Below are 16,815 nucleotides of genomic sequence, written 5' to 3'. Positions count from 1 at the left end.
CATATTTGTGGATGAGATAAAGGGCTTCGAACGATTCAAATATGTCGATTTTGGAGCTTAGTTAAAAATATGTAACTGCAAAGTTCGATAATGACCCAAGAAAACCTTGATAATGTCGGATATCCTAGAGACACTAGGAAAGCTATATGAAATTAGGATTTCAGGAAGGCTGCTGCTTACTCCAACCGGACCTCGTACCATTGAATTGAACCCACATCTCCATCAATTTCGAGTTCACAAACAGATTTTACCAGGAACTGGACAGCATCATCAGTAGTTTCAAATCTGGCAAGGTCAGGTGGTAGGGACTTGCCTGGCCAATTCTCCAGCCACCCCTTCAGCCTGCTCCTCAATTCTTCCTCTGAAACAAACTCCTCATCCTCTCCTGGTTCCATTAAAACGTAAGTTTCAGTTGGAATGTTCGCTCTCCTCCTCCTCATAGCACAAGTCAGATGCTTCAAATTTTTTAATGGAAAAAATTAACGAATTTAGGAAGAGAATTCCGGGCCAATCTATATGTGAACTAAAGAACATACGTCATATACTCTGAAATTTAAAGAAAAAAAAAATCATGGCCAATGATCAGAATGGAAACAAAATGAGACCTTAGGCGCATTCCTCAGTTGCTTGTTCCTTGAGGGAACTCCATGGAAAATTGAAGTGCTATACATCGCCTGAAGAGAAACATGTCCTAAGCTTGCCGGAGGATATAATATTAGTTGATTATGTTGTTGCAACGCCTTTTTCCCTATGAAGTCACGGATAGGTAAAGCTCTCAGAACCATTTATTTATTTTAAAAAAAAAAAAAAACATTGACAGATTCATTCGTTACTGGAAGAATACTTGCTGCTCCTAGTCTGCAACTTTCTTCTGCGTTTTCTACAATCAGTTCTATCAATTAGACAGCTTCAAGCAGCAGCAGAGAACATTTTCAGTAAGAATACAGATTAAAGATTAGAACCCCCTTTTTGTTTCTTAAATGTTTATACGTGAACTCTTTTAAGATTAAATTAAAATCCTCACATCATCATACAAGCAAGAAATAGAAGTGGGAAAAGCAGTAGTGTGTTTTATGGATAAGGGACAGAGCTATTATCATCAGTTGGTGCTGATAAAAAGTGGATAGAGCTTGCTTACCAATTACACGCTGAGTCGTATTGCTGAATAGGTGTCTTTGAAGAGCGAACTCCATCCTATACTCCTGCTACCACCGCCGCGACTTTAGGGTCTTGAAAAATCTGACATGCAGACAATCTCGGAAGAAAGATAGACTACCGGGATGCTTTCAGCCTCTGAATATCTCGTGTCATAATGCCCTTGCAGTTCTTCATTTTTTTCAAGAATAGCCTCCTCTTTCTTTTTTTTTCAGTTAAATAAACTAGCAGACTGCAGGCTGTGCTAAGCATGTCGTATGCCCACTTAGAATTTCGAAAATATCCAAGTGAAAACCATTCTTTGCCATAAAATCAATAGTAGAAGGAGCCAAAGTAGAATATATACCCACTTGTGCATATTACTAAATATAAGTGTAAATCATAATTCTATCACTAAATACTAATTAACAATTACTAATTAGTTAACTTAATTATAGCTATATTTGGAAGTAAAATTTTAATGGAAGTTGATACATTGGAGTTTAGCTTAACAATTAAATTTAAAGTTCTTATATATTTCAATGTTGCTTGAAAATTGAGATTATGAGTTAGGACATAGGGTTATGAACCCTTTTTTTTTTGCATATCATGTTTGTTTGAGTTGATTGAATTTTATTGGAAAAACATATATGATATTATTTTGTTACAATAATTTTTTTAGAGAATATTAAAATATTTTAATTTACTATAAATATTTCGGATTTCAAATATTACCAAATTACGGGTTCTCCGATCCAATATATCAAACTAAGGTTTGGACTGTAATCGGATATTGGTCTTAAAAAATCAATGTTCAAATTATCATTTTTTTTTTATCGAATTCCTAATTAGCGACCAGTGAACACCCATAAACATGAGAACCAGACTTGTTTGATTTGGCATGAACAAAAGGCAAAAGAAAAAAAACAATGTATAATGGCAAGAATAGCAATGTACAAGAAAAAAATATTAGCAAGCTACTTGTCACGTTATTAGAAAGTCACGTGCAAGAAATATTAGCAAGATACATGTCAATTTATTAGGAAGTCACGTGGTACGTACGGAGAAAAAGCACTAAAGCTCGCTTTCTTCTTACATGCATGGTAGATTTTATACATTGACCGACTAAAGAGATCGAATGGGAAAAAAAATTAAACAATTAAAAGTACGTTAACCAAAGTTTTCAGCATTGCAATGTAATGAGCTGTCTCTAAATAACTAACAAACATTCCCCCGTCACAGAGGCGGCCAGCGAAGGAAGTCATAAATGCATTAACCGAAATGGTCGGATAGCCCTCCTTTGGTAGGAAATTGTATTTTGATTCTTTGAAGAAAGAATAAACCCTAAGCCAACTCTCAATCCCTTGTCCTCTGGCTTCTTGTGTTGTCGATACGTAATTGAACTATTTCTTGATTCACATTTCATAAATTTTTTTTCTTTTCGGTTTTGCCTTTCATTTTTCTTCAATCCCTCTTTTAGTCTTGTGGGACGTGGAGAGCGTTTTACAAGACGAAAAGGGAAGAATCTGATCATCATCTTCGAGTTCAATTGGTCATCAACGGTTTTGCATTAGGATTTAGGTATGCTGAATGTTACGTTGCTTCTTTCCTTAGATGATATGATGCCGGTTCTCTTGAGTTTTTCGAGCCTTGAAGAATTAACCTCCAATATTCAGGATGTTGCTATAATTTGTATGAACTGAATTCTAGACGACTGCTGATTTAGCCCCCCAAAAAAAAAAATCCAAAGGGATAAGAGAACGATGTGGATCATGATCAGGGTTTATGATTTTCATCATGTCTAATTCAGCCCGTGAAAATTGTATGCACGCTTGTTGTCCAAATTAATTGCAGCTATTAGAAAGTTAGGGATTTGGGATATGGCTGTTTTCACTCAAATAAAGCCGAGCTTCAATCGCGGTATTGACAGCTCTTTTAGGACAATGTTCCATATGATATGTTTCGGATGTTATCATAATATGAATTTTTGATAGAGTTGAAAGTTTAGTGCTATATTCTGCTATTGATCAACTTTTTCTTGGTTGTTTATTTTGTGCCAATTCCTTTTCTTCCTTTTCTTCTTTTAGAGAAGGCCGATACAAAATATATAATTCGGGATAAATTTTCTTTCCCCACCGAATTTCAGTGGTGGGAGATTCTTTGTTGTATGGCCAGGCTAGTCATAAAACTTTTAATGATTTACTTAAAACCATGCATTCATTGAATGATGATGATATTTCTGCACCGATAGAAGTTCTTGAATTTATAATTTGATTCTCCATTATAATTTTTCAACATAAGCGAGGCAATTATTCACAATCTCTAAACTGCATTTGTGCAGCATCTTGTCAGTACATTGCTTGAGGTTGTCCAAGTCAGTGCAGACTTGGTTTACCAGACAAACAATGGAAACCAAGCATGAAGGTGGAGTTAACAAGCATGTAGAGCTGAATACACAGCTCAAGCAGAATTCTGGTGAACAAACTACAGAAGCTACCTTTTCAGATGTAAAGAAGGTTCATCCTGTGGCTCAGCATGATGACACAAAAACAGCTACAGAAGACAGCATTTCAGGCTTAAAGCAACATCCTGAGCCAAAGCATGATGATTGTGGAAAAAACATAGAGGGCATTAGTTCACGTCTGTCTAATTCTTCATCTTCTTCATCAGCTTCTGATGATTCATTCAATAAAAGTGAGAAAGATGGACCTCAATCACCCAGATCAGGATGCATATCATCACCAGATGTTTCTACTCAGACCCCTCAATGGAGCATGGTAAGTGCATCTCCACGTGGTAGAAGCGGGAACTTATCTTCAACAGATGTCTTACCCCAAACCCCTGAGTGGGCAATGTTTAACTCATCACAAATGAAATCCCCTCCAATTCAAGCAATGGGGCGAGGTTATGACCCGAATCGGATTCCCTCTTCTATTTTCTCTGCTAAACCAGCAACACCCATGGACTGGAGCGTTGCTTCAAACGAGTCATTGTTCAGCATTCATATGGGGAATAACAGCTTCTCTAAAGATAGCATCTTTTTGCAAGGTCTAGACTTTACCAAGCCTGAGGAAGGGGCCAGTTCTCCTTTGACACAGACTAGTACTTCTGAAGCCAAGTCCAAAGAGTTGAATAGTTTCACCTCTAACCTTCCACCTGTTGCCGAAGTAGCAGAGAAACGTAGTAAGAACGTATATGTCAGGGAGGGATTAGAGGATGACTTGCACGAAACGCCAATAATTGTACCAGTGAAAAAGCTAGCTCCTGATGCTGAGGGAGTTCGTTTGTCCACTTCCTCCAATTTATCTGATGGCCGAGGAGTGCCTCATGCTGAGGCGACTAGTACTCCTGTTAGGGGCCCTCGTGTTTCCAATGAGAGTGCAAAAAGCAGCGACTCTTTTGCTTTCCCAGTGTAAGCTCCCTTTTCCTTCTCTGTCTGGTTATTTGTCATAAACTACTCGAGCTATGCTTCTGGAAACATTTTATGATTACATCCTACAACGGCATGGATGAACAATCGAGCCCAGACGCAGTTCTTTTAGCTTTCAAACTTAATTGTCGCCTTGTTTTTCACTATAACTACCTGAAAGTTGTGTTCCATACCACATTTCAGACGCATTGATGCACCAATAAACAGGTACTAGAGTTCAGAAATGTGGAGTTCCGGTTGATTTATTTGAAAGTAGAGTGTGTGAGACCATCATTTGGGCCAATTTCATCTTGGAAGGAAAAATGACATTTATAACGAGAATCTCCTCTTAAAATCTGTGATTTGATGCCCAGGCAGTGCTTCAATTGGGAATTTTTCTATGCCTGCATGCATAGTTGGTCTAGTTTTGTTGAAAAATATGGAATTTGAACATGCTGTTAGTCTGCAGCATACATCTGAAAGGACACAATCCATTCTCTTCCATTTGTTTCAGATTGCTAAGTGATGGTGGGAAAGGTGGTTCCTTGAAAGTGAATCCTGAAAAACCTGAGGCAACAAAGCCACTACCTCAAGATCCTGAGCAAGCCCCTGAAGGAGCTTCAGCCAGTTGGTTTTCTTGCGTCACCTGTTGGCCGCCACGATGCTGTTGAGATCCGAGTTCCAGTAATTCATTCTTTTTACCAGGTTTGCGAGTTACTACCAGAATGATAGAGGCCTGCTAAATATGATGATGTCCCTTTCTTCTGAGAAGCGCTGATTGCTTTTATTTTGCTTAGAAATCTTGATGATTAGGCTGTTACATAGATAGTATTTTGTAGCAATTTTCAGATTCCATAACTTTCAGATATTTTGTAACAATTCACCCTTTTGGCATGTCTGCTTTGTATATACTAGTGGTTAATCGAAGTTGCTACATAAGAAGCATAGGCAACGGATCTAGATTATCCGTTCTTGGAACTCAATATGCCTTGTGATCTTTGATTTATATGATATACAGGATGCCTGCCATTGACTTATTGAATGTTAACTAGTAATTGGACTTTTGGAACAGTTCTGTCTCTTATATTCTTCATAACTGGGGATGAGGTAGTTGATATTATTGTCAAAGATGTTAAGGTCAACAAATGTCTTGCAATTTAGAGTTTTCCTTCTTCATAACCAGAAGCAGTCTAAACATGGAAAAGAAGGGATTTGTTCAGAAGCTTCCCTTCCCAGTCTTATTCAACGGATTTTTCTTTTTCTATTTTCATTGACCGCCTGACAGAGTAACAGCGTTTGACAAAAGGAATATAATCTGGAACCTTAACGGTACCTACATTTTTTTTCCTTCCAATAATCAAAAGAAAAACAAAGTGTGAAGAAAATAAAAATAAAAAAAGAGAACAAAGCAGAAGCTACTTTTGGCCACCACAATGCCAAAATTCAAAAACCAAGGTGACTTGACTATTAAGGAAGATTTTTCCTTGATAGAAATGAGAGTGAAAATGCAAGGAGCAGTTGCAGGGCCGTTGTAAAGCTTCTGCAGCGTCCAATCAAGTGAATTAAGAAATTCATCAGGGAAGCCTTCTTCACATGGATGGAACAACCAAAGAGCTCTTGGTTTTACTACTATTACTTAATTCTTCGTGCATGATTTCCATGTACAATAATAAAAATTTATCATTCATTACTTGTATTAATTGCATGTTCGGATAAGAGAATGAAATATTTTTGTCCACGTTAGTTAGGGGCATTAATTTGCCACTTTGAGAAATCACCAGAAAACCTTTTTATATTATTGCTCCTCCATACATGGCTCCAGCCTTTTCTTTTTCAAGTCAGATTTAATCATAAACTGCACAGATGAAACCACTGAGCTTAGCTTGGCCACCAGTCCCTCCTTGGATTGTAGATGAGGTTCAAACCTCACCTGTAGTAAAAAAAAATCCCTTGGTTTAGTTGGGTCTGTATACTCACTAGCCCCTAACACAAGCCTCCTTAGGCTTCCCCTCCCCCTAGATTAGGATAGAATAGGTTATACAATGTATCATTGTTGGGGAAAAAAAAAATAAAAAACTGCACAGATGAAGTCGTGGTGACAGATTACCTCATCCAGCTTTAAAAATATGGCAAGAAGCGGAGCTGGCTGCTAAATAATTAGTAGGCTCCTGCTTTGTTTTAAAGACGAATGGACCATAATTAATTCCTCTGGTTTCGTCTTTTAAGGTTCAATGGTGGCCTCTTTTCTTCCTCATGGGTGGTAGTACTTTAATTTAATTAAAATTAATCTAGTGATAAGAGGTCAGTTACAATTAACCTACTTTGATCACAATTAATCTAGTGATGAGAATTTTGAGAATTGGTATACCATAATACTCTTGAGCTATATCCCATAATTTTGTCGAACTTCTTGCCAGATGGCACCAAAGTATTATGGGGGATGTTTTAAGCTCAAGGGCTCAAGTTACCCTATGAACATCATATGTTATTTTTTCTTACCAGCAAGAGGCAAGAGCTCTTTGGATAGCCTCTTTTTTTTTTCTTTGCATAAATTATTTTACTTGCATCGTAAACATGTTTTTTAATTATAATTTGGATTATGATTTTAACTACTATTTTATTTCATAAGCATCACATCACAACAAAATATTAATGTGTTTTTTAATAAAAAATTTTCAAATAATCTTTAATTCAAACATATCCTTAGAAGACCTATGCATTGGACTCAACCGATTTCCTTGCAGGAGTAAGAGTACCCCCAAGAATATGTACACACATCATAAACATAATATTATTTTTTTTTCCAATCATTTTATCTTCGAAACCATCTTTTTTTTATCTTAAAAGTTGCTATATTATTATTCCGAAAAAGTTTTTTAACACTCAATCTTACAATTGAATTACTATTGATTATTATTCCTAAAATGTTTTTCAACACTCAATGAGTATGTTTGGTCAGCAAGATTTTCAACAAAAAAAAAATTCAAAATTTGTTCAGCTTATGGGTCCGTTTGGATTAGCTGTTTTTGGGGTTGTTTTTAAAAAATAACACTGTAGCATTTCGTTTTTCAAATACAAGTCCGTTTGGATTATTTGTTTTTGGGGTTGTTTTTCAAAAACTATATGAAAAACATATTTTCGAAAACACTGTAGATGTTTTATGGATTATTTTTAGATGTATTTTTAAAACATATTTTCGATTATTTTTATAATTTATAATTTTTATATTTTTATAACAATATACATTTATACATTTATAATACATTTATAAATAAATATATTTATATATTTATATATTATATATAATACATAATATAAATATATTTATAAATGTATAAATGTATAAATTATAATTTTTATATTTTTATATTTACATACATTTATGCATTTATAAATATTTATAAATAAATATATTTATATAAAAATATATAAATGTATTATAAATGTATTATATTATATATAATGCATACTATAAATATATTTATAAATGTATAAATGTATATTATTATAAATGTATTTTATAATTTATAATTTATAATTTTTATATTTTTATACATTTATGCATTTATAATACATTTATATATATTTATAAATAAATATAATTATATATTGATAAATAAATATATAAATGTATTATATTATATATAATACATAATATAAATATATTTATAAATGTATACATGTATATTATTATAAATGTGTATGAATTATAAATGAATATTATATAAATGTATAAATTAATATATTATAAATATATATTAATATTATGTATAAATGTATTAATATAATAAATATAAATGTATTAATGTATTAATATTATGTATAAATGTATAATTAATATTATGTATATTAATATAAATATATAAATGTATTATATTATATTATATATCATACATAATATAAATGTATATTATAAATATACATAAATATATATTATGTATAAATGTACATTTATATAAATGTATAATATATATAATATATATTATGTATATATTAAATATATAATATATAATATTTATATAAATGTATAATTACATATTTATATTATATATAATTTATATAATATATAATATTTGTATAAATATATTATAAATATATAAAAATATATTTTATATAAAATAAAATATTTATAATATGTATAAATAAATATATTTAAATTAATGTAATATAATATATATATTCTATACATAATTGAAATATACAAATTGAAATAAACATATTAAATATGTATTTGGAGTTGTTTTTGATATATTGTTTGGATATGATGTTTTTGGAGTTGTTTTTGAAATACACATTTACTGTAACATTTGGAATGTGAAAAACAGTTTTAAAAAACAGACCCAAAAATAAGGAATCCAAACGGAGCCTAGGATTGTGCCATAGCATTCCCTTGATTTAGTTGGGTCTGTATACCTACTAACCTCCTACCACAGCCTCCATAGACTCTCCCTCCCCCTAGATTAGGATAAAGTAGATTATACAAATGTATCGTTGCTGACAAAAAAAAAAATAGTGGATTTAGATGGGGCCATAGTGACCTACGCGGCACGAGCGAGGCATACGCTTCGATAGGTAGAAGTACTCCCGTTCCTTCTAGTTCTAACTATTCAAGAGAGGAGCTGTATTTGATTGATACTGTCTATTATTCAATTAAACTGGGACAGTCTGGGACTGGTTGAGGCGATGGGCGAGCCAATTGGCATGAGGAAGTTGAGTCCTAATAGACCCCTTCGGTCCTGAAGGACTAAGGAGTGTAGTAGTGGGAGGTGGTGGGCGGGGGACAATTGACCGCTTGACGGGCTGATGCATTAATTGACCGGCAACGGTCCCCACTGGTTCGCCCAAAAAGTCTTTGTGCTATTGGACCCCACCATCACTCGTCCTCCTAAAAAGGCAGCCAGCCCTCCCACAAGAAAGAAAAAGAGTGAAGAAGATTAAAAAAAAACATCTTAAATTTATACTAAAACCAAACAAATTAATCAAAATCAGGAGAGAGAGAGAGAGAGAGAGAGAAATACTACAAGGAGTAGAGTAGAGTAGCACTTGCGGGTGGTACCGTAATTGTACCGGTAAAATAAATTATTAATCCAAATAGGGAGAAACACCAAAAACAAAGAGAAATGTAATTAGTAGAAGAGTTAAAAATAAAAATAAAAAAGAAGAAGAGTAAAAAATGGGATACGGAAACAGCAACGCGTTTTCTCAATCAGAGGAGCACAACGACAACAAGCCACTGTTGAGTTGAGCTGAGCTGATATTTGAGTCTCTCTCTCTCTCCCTCTCTCTCTTGCTTTCTTTCTTTCTTTCTTTTCTTTCCTTCTCTCTCTCTCTCTCTCTCTCTCTCCTAACTCTGTACCCAAAACAAAGAAGCAAAAAGTGACCCAAAATTAGAGCTGGAACGCTAGGGTTTTTCTTCAAACTCGGACAAGACCCTCTCTCTCGCTCCAACGTCAACTTGGGGAAGAGAGACAAAAGAGTTTAGGGCTTCTTTCAGGACCCTTTTGGGGTTTCACTAATGGGTCGTCGTTCTTCTGTCATAAAATGGTACCATTTGAAGCTTTTGATTCTCATCTGGCTCTGCTTTCTACCTCAAAAAGATGCGATTTTTGGCTCGGATTCGGATGCATCAGCTCTCTTGGAGTTCAAGGCCTCAGTTATGGACCCCTCTGGACTGCTCTCGAGCTGGGATTCAAGCAAAGCTTCTGATCACTGCTCCTGGTTCGGTGTCGCCTGCGACTCCGCTTCTCGCGTGGTGGCTTTAAATATCAGCGGCGGCGGAGGCGGAGGTAATTCGGGTTCGGTTTCTTGTGCTAGAATTTCTCAATTTCCACTGTATGGGTCTGGAATTAGAAGGGCTTGCTCAAATACTAATGTTAAAATTTCTGGTAAATTGCCACTTGCCGTGTCCAAACTGTCCGAACTTCGGGTCTTGTCACTGCCATTCAACGAATTGAGTGGTGAAATTCCTGAGGAAATTTGGGGTCTGGATAAACTGGAAGTTCTTGATCTTGAGGGCAATTTATTAACTGGGTCTTTGCCACTTCAGTTTAAGGGTTTGAGGAACTTGAGGGTTCTGAATTTGGGGTTTAATGGGATCGTAGGGGGGATCCCAGATTCGTTCTCAAACTGTTTGGCTCTGCAAATCTTGAGCTTAGCTGGAAATCAAGTGAATGGAACCATTCCAGAGTTTATTGTTGGGCTTAAAGATCTGAGGGGCCTGTACCTGTCGTTTAATCAGCTCAGCGGGCCAATTCCTAATGAGATTGGACTTAATTGTGCAAATCTCGAGCATTTGGAGCTGGCTGGTAATGTATTGACTGAAGGGATTCCTAGAGGTTTGGGGAATTGTAGGGCGTTGCGTTCACTCCTCCTATTTTCAAATATGTTGGAGGAGGTTATTCCAGCAGATCTTGGTCAACTGCAGCAGCTTGAAATTTTGGATTTGTCAAGGAACAGCTTGAGTGGTGCACTACCTCCCGAGCTGGGCAACTGCTCCAAGTTGTCCATTCTTGTGTTATCCAACTCGTGGGATCCTATTCCTAATATCTCGAGATCAGGTGTCTCTAGTGAAGAATTTAATTTCTACGAGGGCAAAATACCACCAGAAATTACTAGCGTCCCAAGCTTGAGGATGATGTGGGTGCCGAGGGCAACTTTTTATGGAAAGTTGCCAAGCAATTGGAGCAGTTGTGACAGCTTGGAGATGGTGAACTTGGCTCAGAATTATTATACTGGAGAAATTACTGACGGGTTTAGCAACTGCAAGAAGCTCCATTTTCTTGACTTGAGCTCAAACAGGTTGTCTGGTCAACTTGTCGATAAACTTCCAGTTCCTTGCATGACTCTGTTTGATGTCAGTGGAAATTCTTTATCAGGCTCAATTCCCAGGTTTTACAACAGCAAATGTGCTCATCCCCCCAACACGGATAGAGATATCAGTGATATATCATCTGCATACTTGTCATATTTTGCTGAAAAATCTCGACCTGAAATTCCTTTTGAGTCATTTGTTGATGGTGACGGTGTGTATGTATTTCATAACTTTGGGAGTAACAATTTTACAGGAGCCTTGCAGTCGATGCCTATTGCACCTGATTGGTTGGAGGGCAATACTATCTATGCATTTTTTGCCAGTAATAACAAGCTTTCTGGGCCATTTCCTGGGAATTTGTTTGAGAAATGTGGAGAATTGACTGGTATGATTGTGAATATCAGCAATAATGGATTTTTTGGTCAAATTCCTGCTGATATTGGTACTACATGCAGATCCTTGAAACTTTTGGATGCCTCCGAAAATCAGATAACTGGGACAATTCCTTCCAGTTTTGGGAATTTGGCTTCAGTTGTTGCTCTTGACTTGAGCTGGAACCTTTTTCAAGGTCCAATTCCTAGCAGTCTTGGCCAATTAAAGGATCTCAAGTTTCTTTCATTGGCTGGAAATAATTTGACTGGCACCATTCCCACAAGTTTGGGGCAGTTGCAGTACTTGGAAGTGTTTGAACTGTCGTCAAATTCTCTCAGTGGTGAGATTCCTAAAGATCTTGCAAATTTGAGGAATTTAACCACTCTTCTCCTCAACAACAACAATCTAACGGGACAGATTCCATCTGAGTTGGCCAATGTTGCTACTCTTTCGGTATTCAATGTGTCATTCAATAATCTGTCTGGACCACTACCCCAGAATGGTAACTTGATGAAATGTAACAGTGTCCTAGGAAACCCTTATCTTGGATCTTGCCATATGTATTCTTTAGCAACCCCATCTGCAGATCAGCAGGGAAGATTTGGGGATCCACAGAATTATGCCGCTACTCCATCTCCTACTCCACCCCAGAAAGGTGGGAACAGTGGTTTCAACTCAATTGAGATAGCATCCATAACTTCTGCTGCAGCCATTGTGTCAGTTCTCATTGCTCTTGTTGTCCTCTTCTTTTACACCAGAAAGTATAATCCAAGGTCTAGAGTTGGGGGATCGACCAGGAAGGAAGTTACAGTCTTTACGGACATTGGTGTTCCGCTGACATTTGAGAATGTGGTCCGCGCAACAGCAAACTTCAATGCTAGTAATTGCATTGGTAATGGAGGATTTGGAGCAACCTACAAGGCTGAGATTGCACCGGGGGTCCTAGTGGCAATAAAAAGGCTAGCAGTAGGACGCTTTCAAGGGGTTCAACAATTTGATGCAGAAATCAAAACTCTAGGCAGACTCCGTCATCCGAATCTTGTGACTTTGATAGGATACCATGCCAGTGAAACAGAGATGTTTCTTATATATAACTATTTGCCTGGGGGAAATTTGGAAAAGTTCATTCAGGAAAGATCTACAAGGGCTGTGGATTGGAGAGTACTGCACAAGATTGCCCTGGACATAGCCCGTGCACTTGCCTACCTGCATGATCAGTGTGTCCCACGTGTTCTTCATCGCGATGTGAAGCCTAGCAATATCTTGTTGGATGAGGACTACAATGCATATTTGTCTGATTTTGGATTGGCTCGTCTGTTGGGAACTTCAGAGACCCATGCCACGACAGGTGTGGCTGGAACTTTTGGATATGTTGCCCCAGAATATGCAATGACTTGCCGTGTCTCTGACAAGGCTGATGTCTACAGTTATGGCGTTGTGTTGCTTGAGTTAATTTCAGATAAGAAAGCTCTCGATCCCTCATTTTCTCCTTACGGAAATGGTTTCAACATAGTAGCTTGGGCATGCATGCTCTTGAGGGAAGGCCGAGCCAAGGAGTTCTTCACAGCTGGATTGTGGGACGCAGGTCCCCATGATGATTTGGTTGAAGTTCTACACTTGGCAGTTGTGTGCACAGTGGATTCCCTATCAACCAGACCCACTATGAAGCAAGTCGTGAGACGGCTGAAGCAACTCCAGCCGCCATCTTGTTAGCTACAGTACAGAGGAGTCAGCTGATTGACACATTTGATGCATAGAGGGGGTGAGCCCGCGGACTTGCACTTTTGACTGCAGAAGTGCACTCGGGGGTCTTCACGGGCTGCCACTAGATTCAGATTTTAAAGTTTAGGTGCTTGTAAATTGTAGTATAGCTTCTGCCCCCATTTTTCCATATCAATGTCCCTGATTAGAGAGGGGGTTCACTGATGGATCTGCAGAAGAATGCAGATATTCGTTTCTTAAGGTTGTATACATGTATCCAATTTCTGTTTGCTGCTGTGAAATAAGAGTCACAAAGAGAATCATTCTGCAGAACCCGTGCCACTTCAAAATTGGCCGTGATATTTGATTCTTGTGTACCGTGCCTGAAATTTTAGAAGTTGCAATCCCGAAAGGTGTGACTTTTGCCTTCTCCCTCCTCCAGGGAAAGAAATATTACCCGCTTGGGCTATTAGTATTGTTCACTGGGTCAAAGCCTGTTTCCCCTAGCCCTCACATTAATTTATTTGCTCGGGACATCGCCGTGATCTCTGCCTAACGCTTGGTCAGTGGCCTCGCCGGGTCCGGTTGTACCCCTTCAATTACTTAGATCTCTTCCGTTTCTTCCCCGGGAAGTCTTCTCTATGATTCTCTGCCTTGCGGCCGTTTGCAGACGCAACCATCCATTCACTTTCGCTTGATATCTCTGTTATGGATTAAGTTAAAAAAGAACCCATTTAAGGAGCAGTACTCCTTGCCCATGCATCCCGAGAATTGCTAGAATTTTGTCGGAAGCCATACCGGACATGGAAATCCGCTAAAAGAGATATTAAATTAACGGACACCATCATATTGGCGCATAATGAAATAGTAGCATATAACTTGAGAATAAAGAGAGACACTAAACTCGAGATCCAGTGGTTAATAGTAAGCCACAAGGACGGGACTAATCTGATCAGCTCTTGAAACCAGGAAGAAGACCTCATTTGAAAGTAGAAGTAACAAAAGAAACAATGGAACCCCTCAGCAGTCAAGGCGTCAGCCTAACACAAACAAATTTAACCAATAGGTGATGGACGTCATTAAATCAAATTGGGCAAATGAAGAAAAACTAAGCAGCGATGACCAAGTGCTAAGGGGATTCATGTTACAGCTTCCTTGCTACAATCAAGGGTGGTGAAGGGTTAACAACTATATGCCTCAATGGGTGCTCTACTTCAGTTCCGCCTGCATGCTTGACAAACTCGGCCGGAGACAGGAAGCTTCCATGGCAAACGCACACAATTTTTACTTCCTCTCCTTTCTGATATCTATACAAAAATCCTTCTATCTTTTTACCATTTGGCCCATTTCCAGTTGTGGAGACACAAGGCATATCAAGCATTACATTCTTGAGCATCTCCTTTGCTTCTTTTGCTCCCTTGTCAACTGCTGCCTTGCCAACCACTGATCCAGGAGGCACTTGAGGTTTTTGCTCATGGTGAACCTTAAGAGAATGCACGCTGGAAGGGCTTTTTGTGCCATTCTTTTCGTTCGCTGCAGCAATTAAGATGCAGTTAAAAGATGGGGGAAAAAAATTACAGATCAAATATGCATCTTCAGGAGCACTTGTTAACAATTGGAATCTTCATCACTAAGTGACAAACTAATTTTTCCCGTAGGGCAAAGTGGAAAAACTGAGAATCACATGATCCTATAAAAAAAGCTTGAGCGAACACATCACATACACAGCCAGAAAAATGCTAAGAATGGTCAAACGCGGAGTACCAACCAACCCAGCAATGTTGCATAATTTGACTAAAATGGCTATTCCAATAAAGATCGAAACAACGGTCCTTTTGTTACAGCTAAAACAACATCCTTAACAAATTGTTCTGGATGCTTAGTTTTAAATTTGCATTCAGTAAAAATTTCAACGGATACTCGCCCAAATTCATAATAACCAGGAATGTTTATCCAAGATAAGCTCCATTCTTATCCCATTCAAATACACCCCAGGGAATTAGTTTTTCAAGCTGCCCACCCAGTGTCGCTTTTCTTTTCTAATCAAAACTTACCTACCATGAAAGGAGCTTGATATTCTCCACAAGGGCAGACTATTTGAAAATAATTAACTCTTCGTCCAAACATCAATATGGTAACTCGAGAAGGGTATTAAACGTGGTGCCAAAATATAGCAACAAAGTTTACGCATGGACAAAAGACTTGTAAGCATTAGCAATAAGTGCATGGCCAGAAAAGCTAACCAAGAAATAGAACCTACCGAAGCCACAAAAGAATGGAAAATGGGTTTCTGAATCGGTTAAAATTATCAAAATATCATTTAACTAAGACAAATTATTCAATTATGCTCATAAGCTATGGCAGTAACCAGTATAGAAAGACAATTCATCGCGTCATGCTTAAAGAGGAAACATAACTATGTCCACAAAAACTTCAGAGAAGCATATGTCAAATCCAATTGACTACGCATAAATCTTGCACTCATATTTTTAGTGAATGGCGAGTAAACAAAATCCAAAAAGGTTAAATCACTTAATTCTCTAAACTTGGTCAAAATTTTAGTTTTGCAAACTTTGGTTTAAACTTTCCTTAAACTTTCCAAGCAAAGATATCTATACCACTAACCTACCTGATTTCTAATTTCTTTGAGAGGCAAGGCAACTCCATACATATTACTCATTGTGCTCAAGTTGATTGAAATACATATCCCACGAATAAAGCTGAGCTTAAAAGAACCCTAGCCCAACTCTTACAACAACAATACGAAAATAGATTTTGAAGAAGCATCTGTCTCTTAAAGGAAGCTAGCTAAGCGCAATTCCTGAATACAGACTCCACAATTTCACATCTTAGAAACCATTAGGATCAAATCAAGCAAGAAGCAATTTTTCCATTTGTATACTCAGAACATAACCAACCCTCCTCCCCTCCCCCAACCAACCAAAACACGCTCAAGTACACCAAATTAACCGTGACAACAAATTTTAAGGAGAAAAAATGTAAAAGTTACCAACAAAGGTAAGAAAATAAAACGGATAAAGAATAATCCTAAAAGAGTAAATACCTTGAATGGGTTGACTATGGAATTCAGAAATCTCAGAGAAAGCACTGCCTTGTGATCCAATTGATGCCTGGGATGATGGCATCATATTTCCATTCCCGTTCCCATTAATGCTGTCTAAACCTTGGCAACTATTATTGGTATTAGTACCATTACTCTCATTTTCTTCACCAGAATAATCCTCCGACTCAACCTTCTCCCTCCCAACCCTCATAAACTTAATCTTATCCATCCTCCTCCTTTTAGCCTCCATCCTCCTCAACGACTGCAACTCCTTCCGCTTCCTCCACTCCTGCTCTGTCTCCGTTGGCAGAGAACAAGTCCTTG

The 16,815-nt window shown here is 37.4% G+C and overlaps 4 protein-coding genes across 5 annotated transcripts in view; 2 read left to right on the top strand and 2 right to left on the bottom strand.

The window, feature by feature from the left end:
* Positions 1 to 32: 32 nt before the first annotated feature.
* Positions 33 to 1,326, bottom strand: LOC113751755 (protein CHLORORESPIRATORY REDUCTION 7, chloroplastic). Of its 2 annotated transcripts, XM_027295873.1 has the most exons (4): positions 1,139 to 1,326; positions 845 to 880; positions 606 to 748; positions 33 to 455 (listed from the first exon to the last, which is right to left on the bottom strand). In XM_027295873.1, exons 1-4 carry the CDS (start codon positions 1,191 to 1,193, stop codon positions 177 to 179), a joined length of 513 nt encoding a protein of 170 aa, XP_027151674.1. In that variant the 5' UTR covers positions 1,194 to 1,326; the 3' UTR covers positions 33 to 176. The 2 variants fall into 2 exon arrangements, with proteins under 2 accessions (XP_027151674.1, XP_027151675.1); XM_027295874.1 differs by lacking the exon at positions 845 to 880.
* Positions 1,327 to 2,600: 1,274 nt separating this feature from the next.
* LOC113754312 lies at positions 2,601 to 5,499 on the top strand. Its single transcript, XM_027298692.1, has 3 exons — positions 2,601 to 2,715; positions 3,476 to 4,546; positions 5,058 to 5,499. The coding sequence occupies exons 2-3, from the start codon at positions 3,540 to 3,542 to the stop codon at positions 5,212 to 5,214; spliced, it is 1,164 nt and encodes a 387-aa protein (XP_027154493.1). The 5' UTR covers positions 2,601 to 2,715; positions 3,476 to 3,539; the 3' UTR covers positions 5,215 to 5,499.
* A 4,370-nt stretch (positions 5,500 to 9,869) lies between these two features.
* LOC113751719 (LRR receptor-like serine/threonine-protein kinase RPK2) lies at positions 9,870 to 13,857 on the top strand. The gene has a single exon (XM_027295830.1). The coding sequence runs from the start codon at positions 10,059 to 10,061 to the stop codon at positions 13,437 to 13,439; it is 3,381 nt and encodes a 1,126-aa protein (XP_027151631.1). The 5' UTR covers positions 9,870 to 10,058; the 3' UTR covers positions 13,440 to 13,857.
* A 522-nt stretch (positions 13,858 to 14,379) lies between these two features.
* LOC113752781 (ninja-family protein AFP3-like) overlaps positions 14,380 to 16,815 on the bottom strand; it is an 11,079-nt gene continuing 8,643 nt past the window's right edge. The window contains exons 2-3 of the mRNA XM_027296842.1: positions 16,492 to 16,811; positions 14,380 to 14,960 (exon numbers count right to left, since the gene is read on the bottom strand). Coding sequence (XP_027152643.1) covers positions 14,572 to 14,960; positions 16,492 to 16,811 — 709 coding nt within the window. The 3' untranslated portion in view covers positions 14,380 to 14,571. The remainder of the gene's footprint in view (positions 14,961 to 16,491; positions 16,812 to 16,815) is intronic.

This window comes from Coffea eugenioides, chromosome 11 (assembly GCF_003713205.1).
Source record: "Coffea eugenioides isolate CCC68of chromosome 11, Ceug_1.0, whole genome shotgun sequence".
Taxonomy (NCBI): domain Eukaryota; kingdom Viridiplantae; phylum Streptophyta; class Magnoliopsida; order Gentianales; family Rubiaceae; genus Coffea; species Coffea eugenioides.
The sequence above is the reverse complement of the archived record's forward strand: the minus strand, read 5'-3'. Positions and strand labels throughout refer to the sequence as shown.

Coding starts and splice junctions, on each gene's coding strand:
- LOC113751719 (XM_027295830.1), top strand. CDS start 10,059: ATGGGTCGTCGTTCTTCTGTCATAAAATGGTACCATTTGAAGCTTTTG.
- LOC113751755 (XM_027295873.1), bottom strand. CDS start 1,193: ATGGAGTTCGCTCTTCAAAGACACCTATTCAGCAATACGACTCAGCGT. Junction 881..1,138: donor TACGACTCAGCGTGTAATTG/GTAAGCAAGCTC, acceptor AACTGATTGTAG/AAAACGCAGAAGAAAGTTGC. Junction 456..605: donor AACTGAGGAATGCGCCTAAG/GTCTCATTTTGT, acceptor AAAAATTTGAAG/CATCTGACTTGTGCTATGAG.
- LOC113754312 (XM_027298692.1), top strand. CDS start 3,540: ATGGAAACCAAGCATGAAGGTGGAGTTAACAAGCATGTAGAGCTGAAT. Junction 4,547..5,057: donor GACTCTTTTGCTTTCCCAGT/GTAAGCTCCCTT, acceptor CATTTGTTTCAG/ATTGCTAAGTGATGGTGGGA.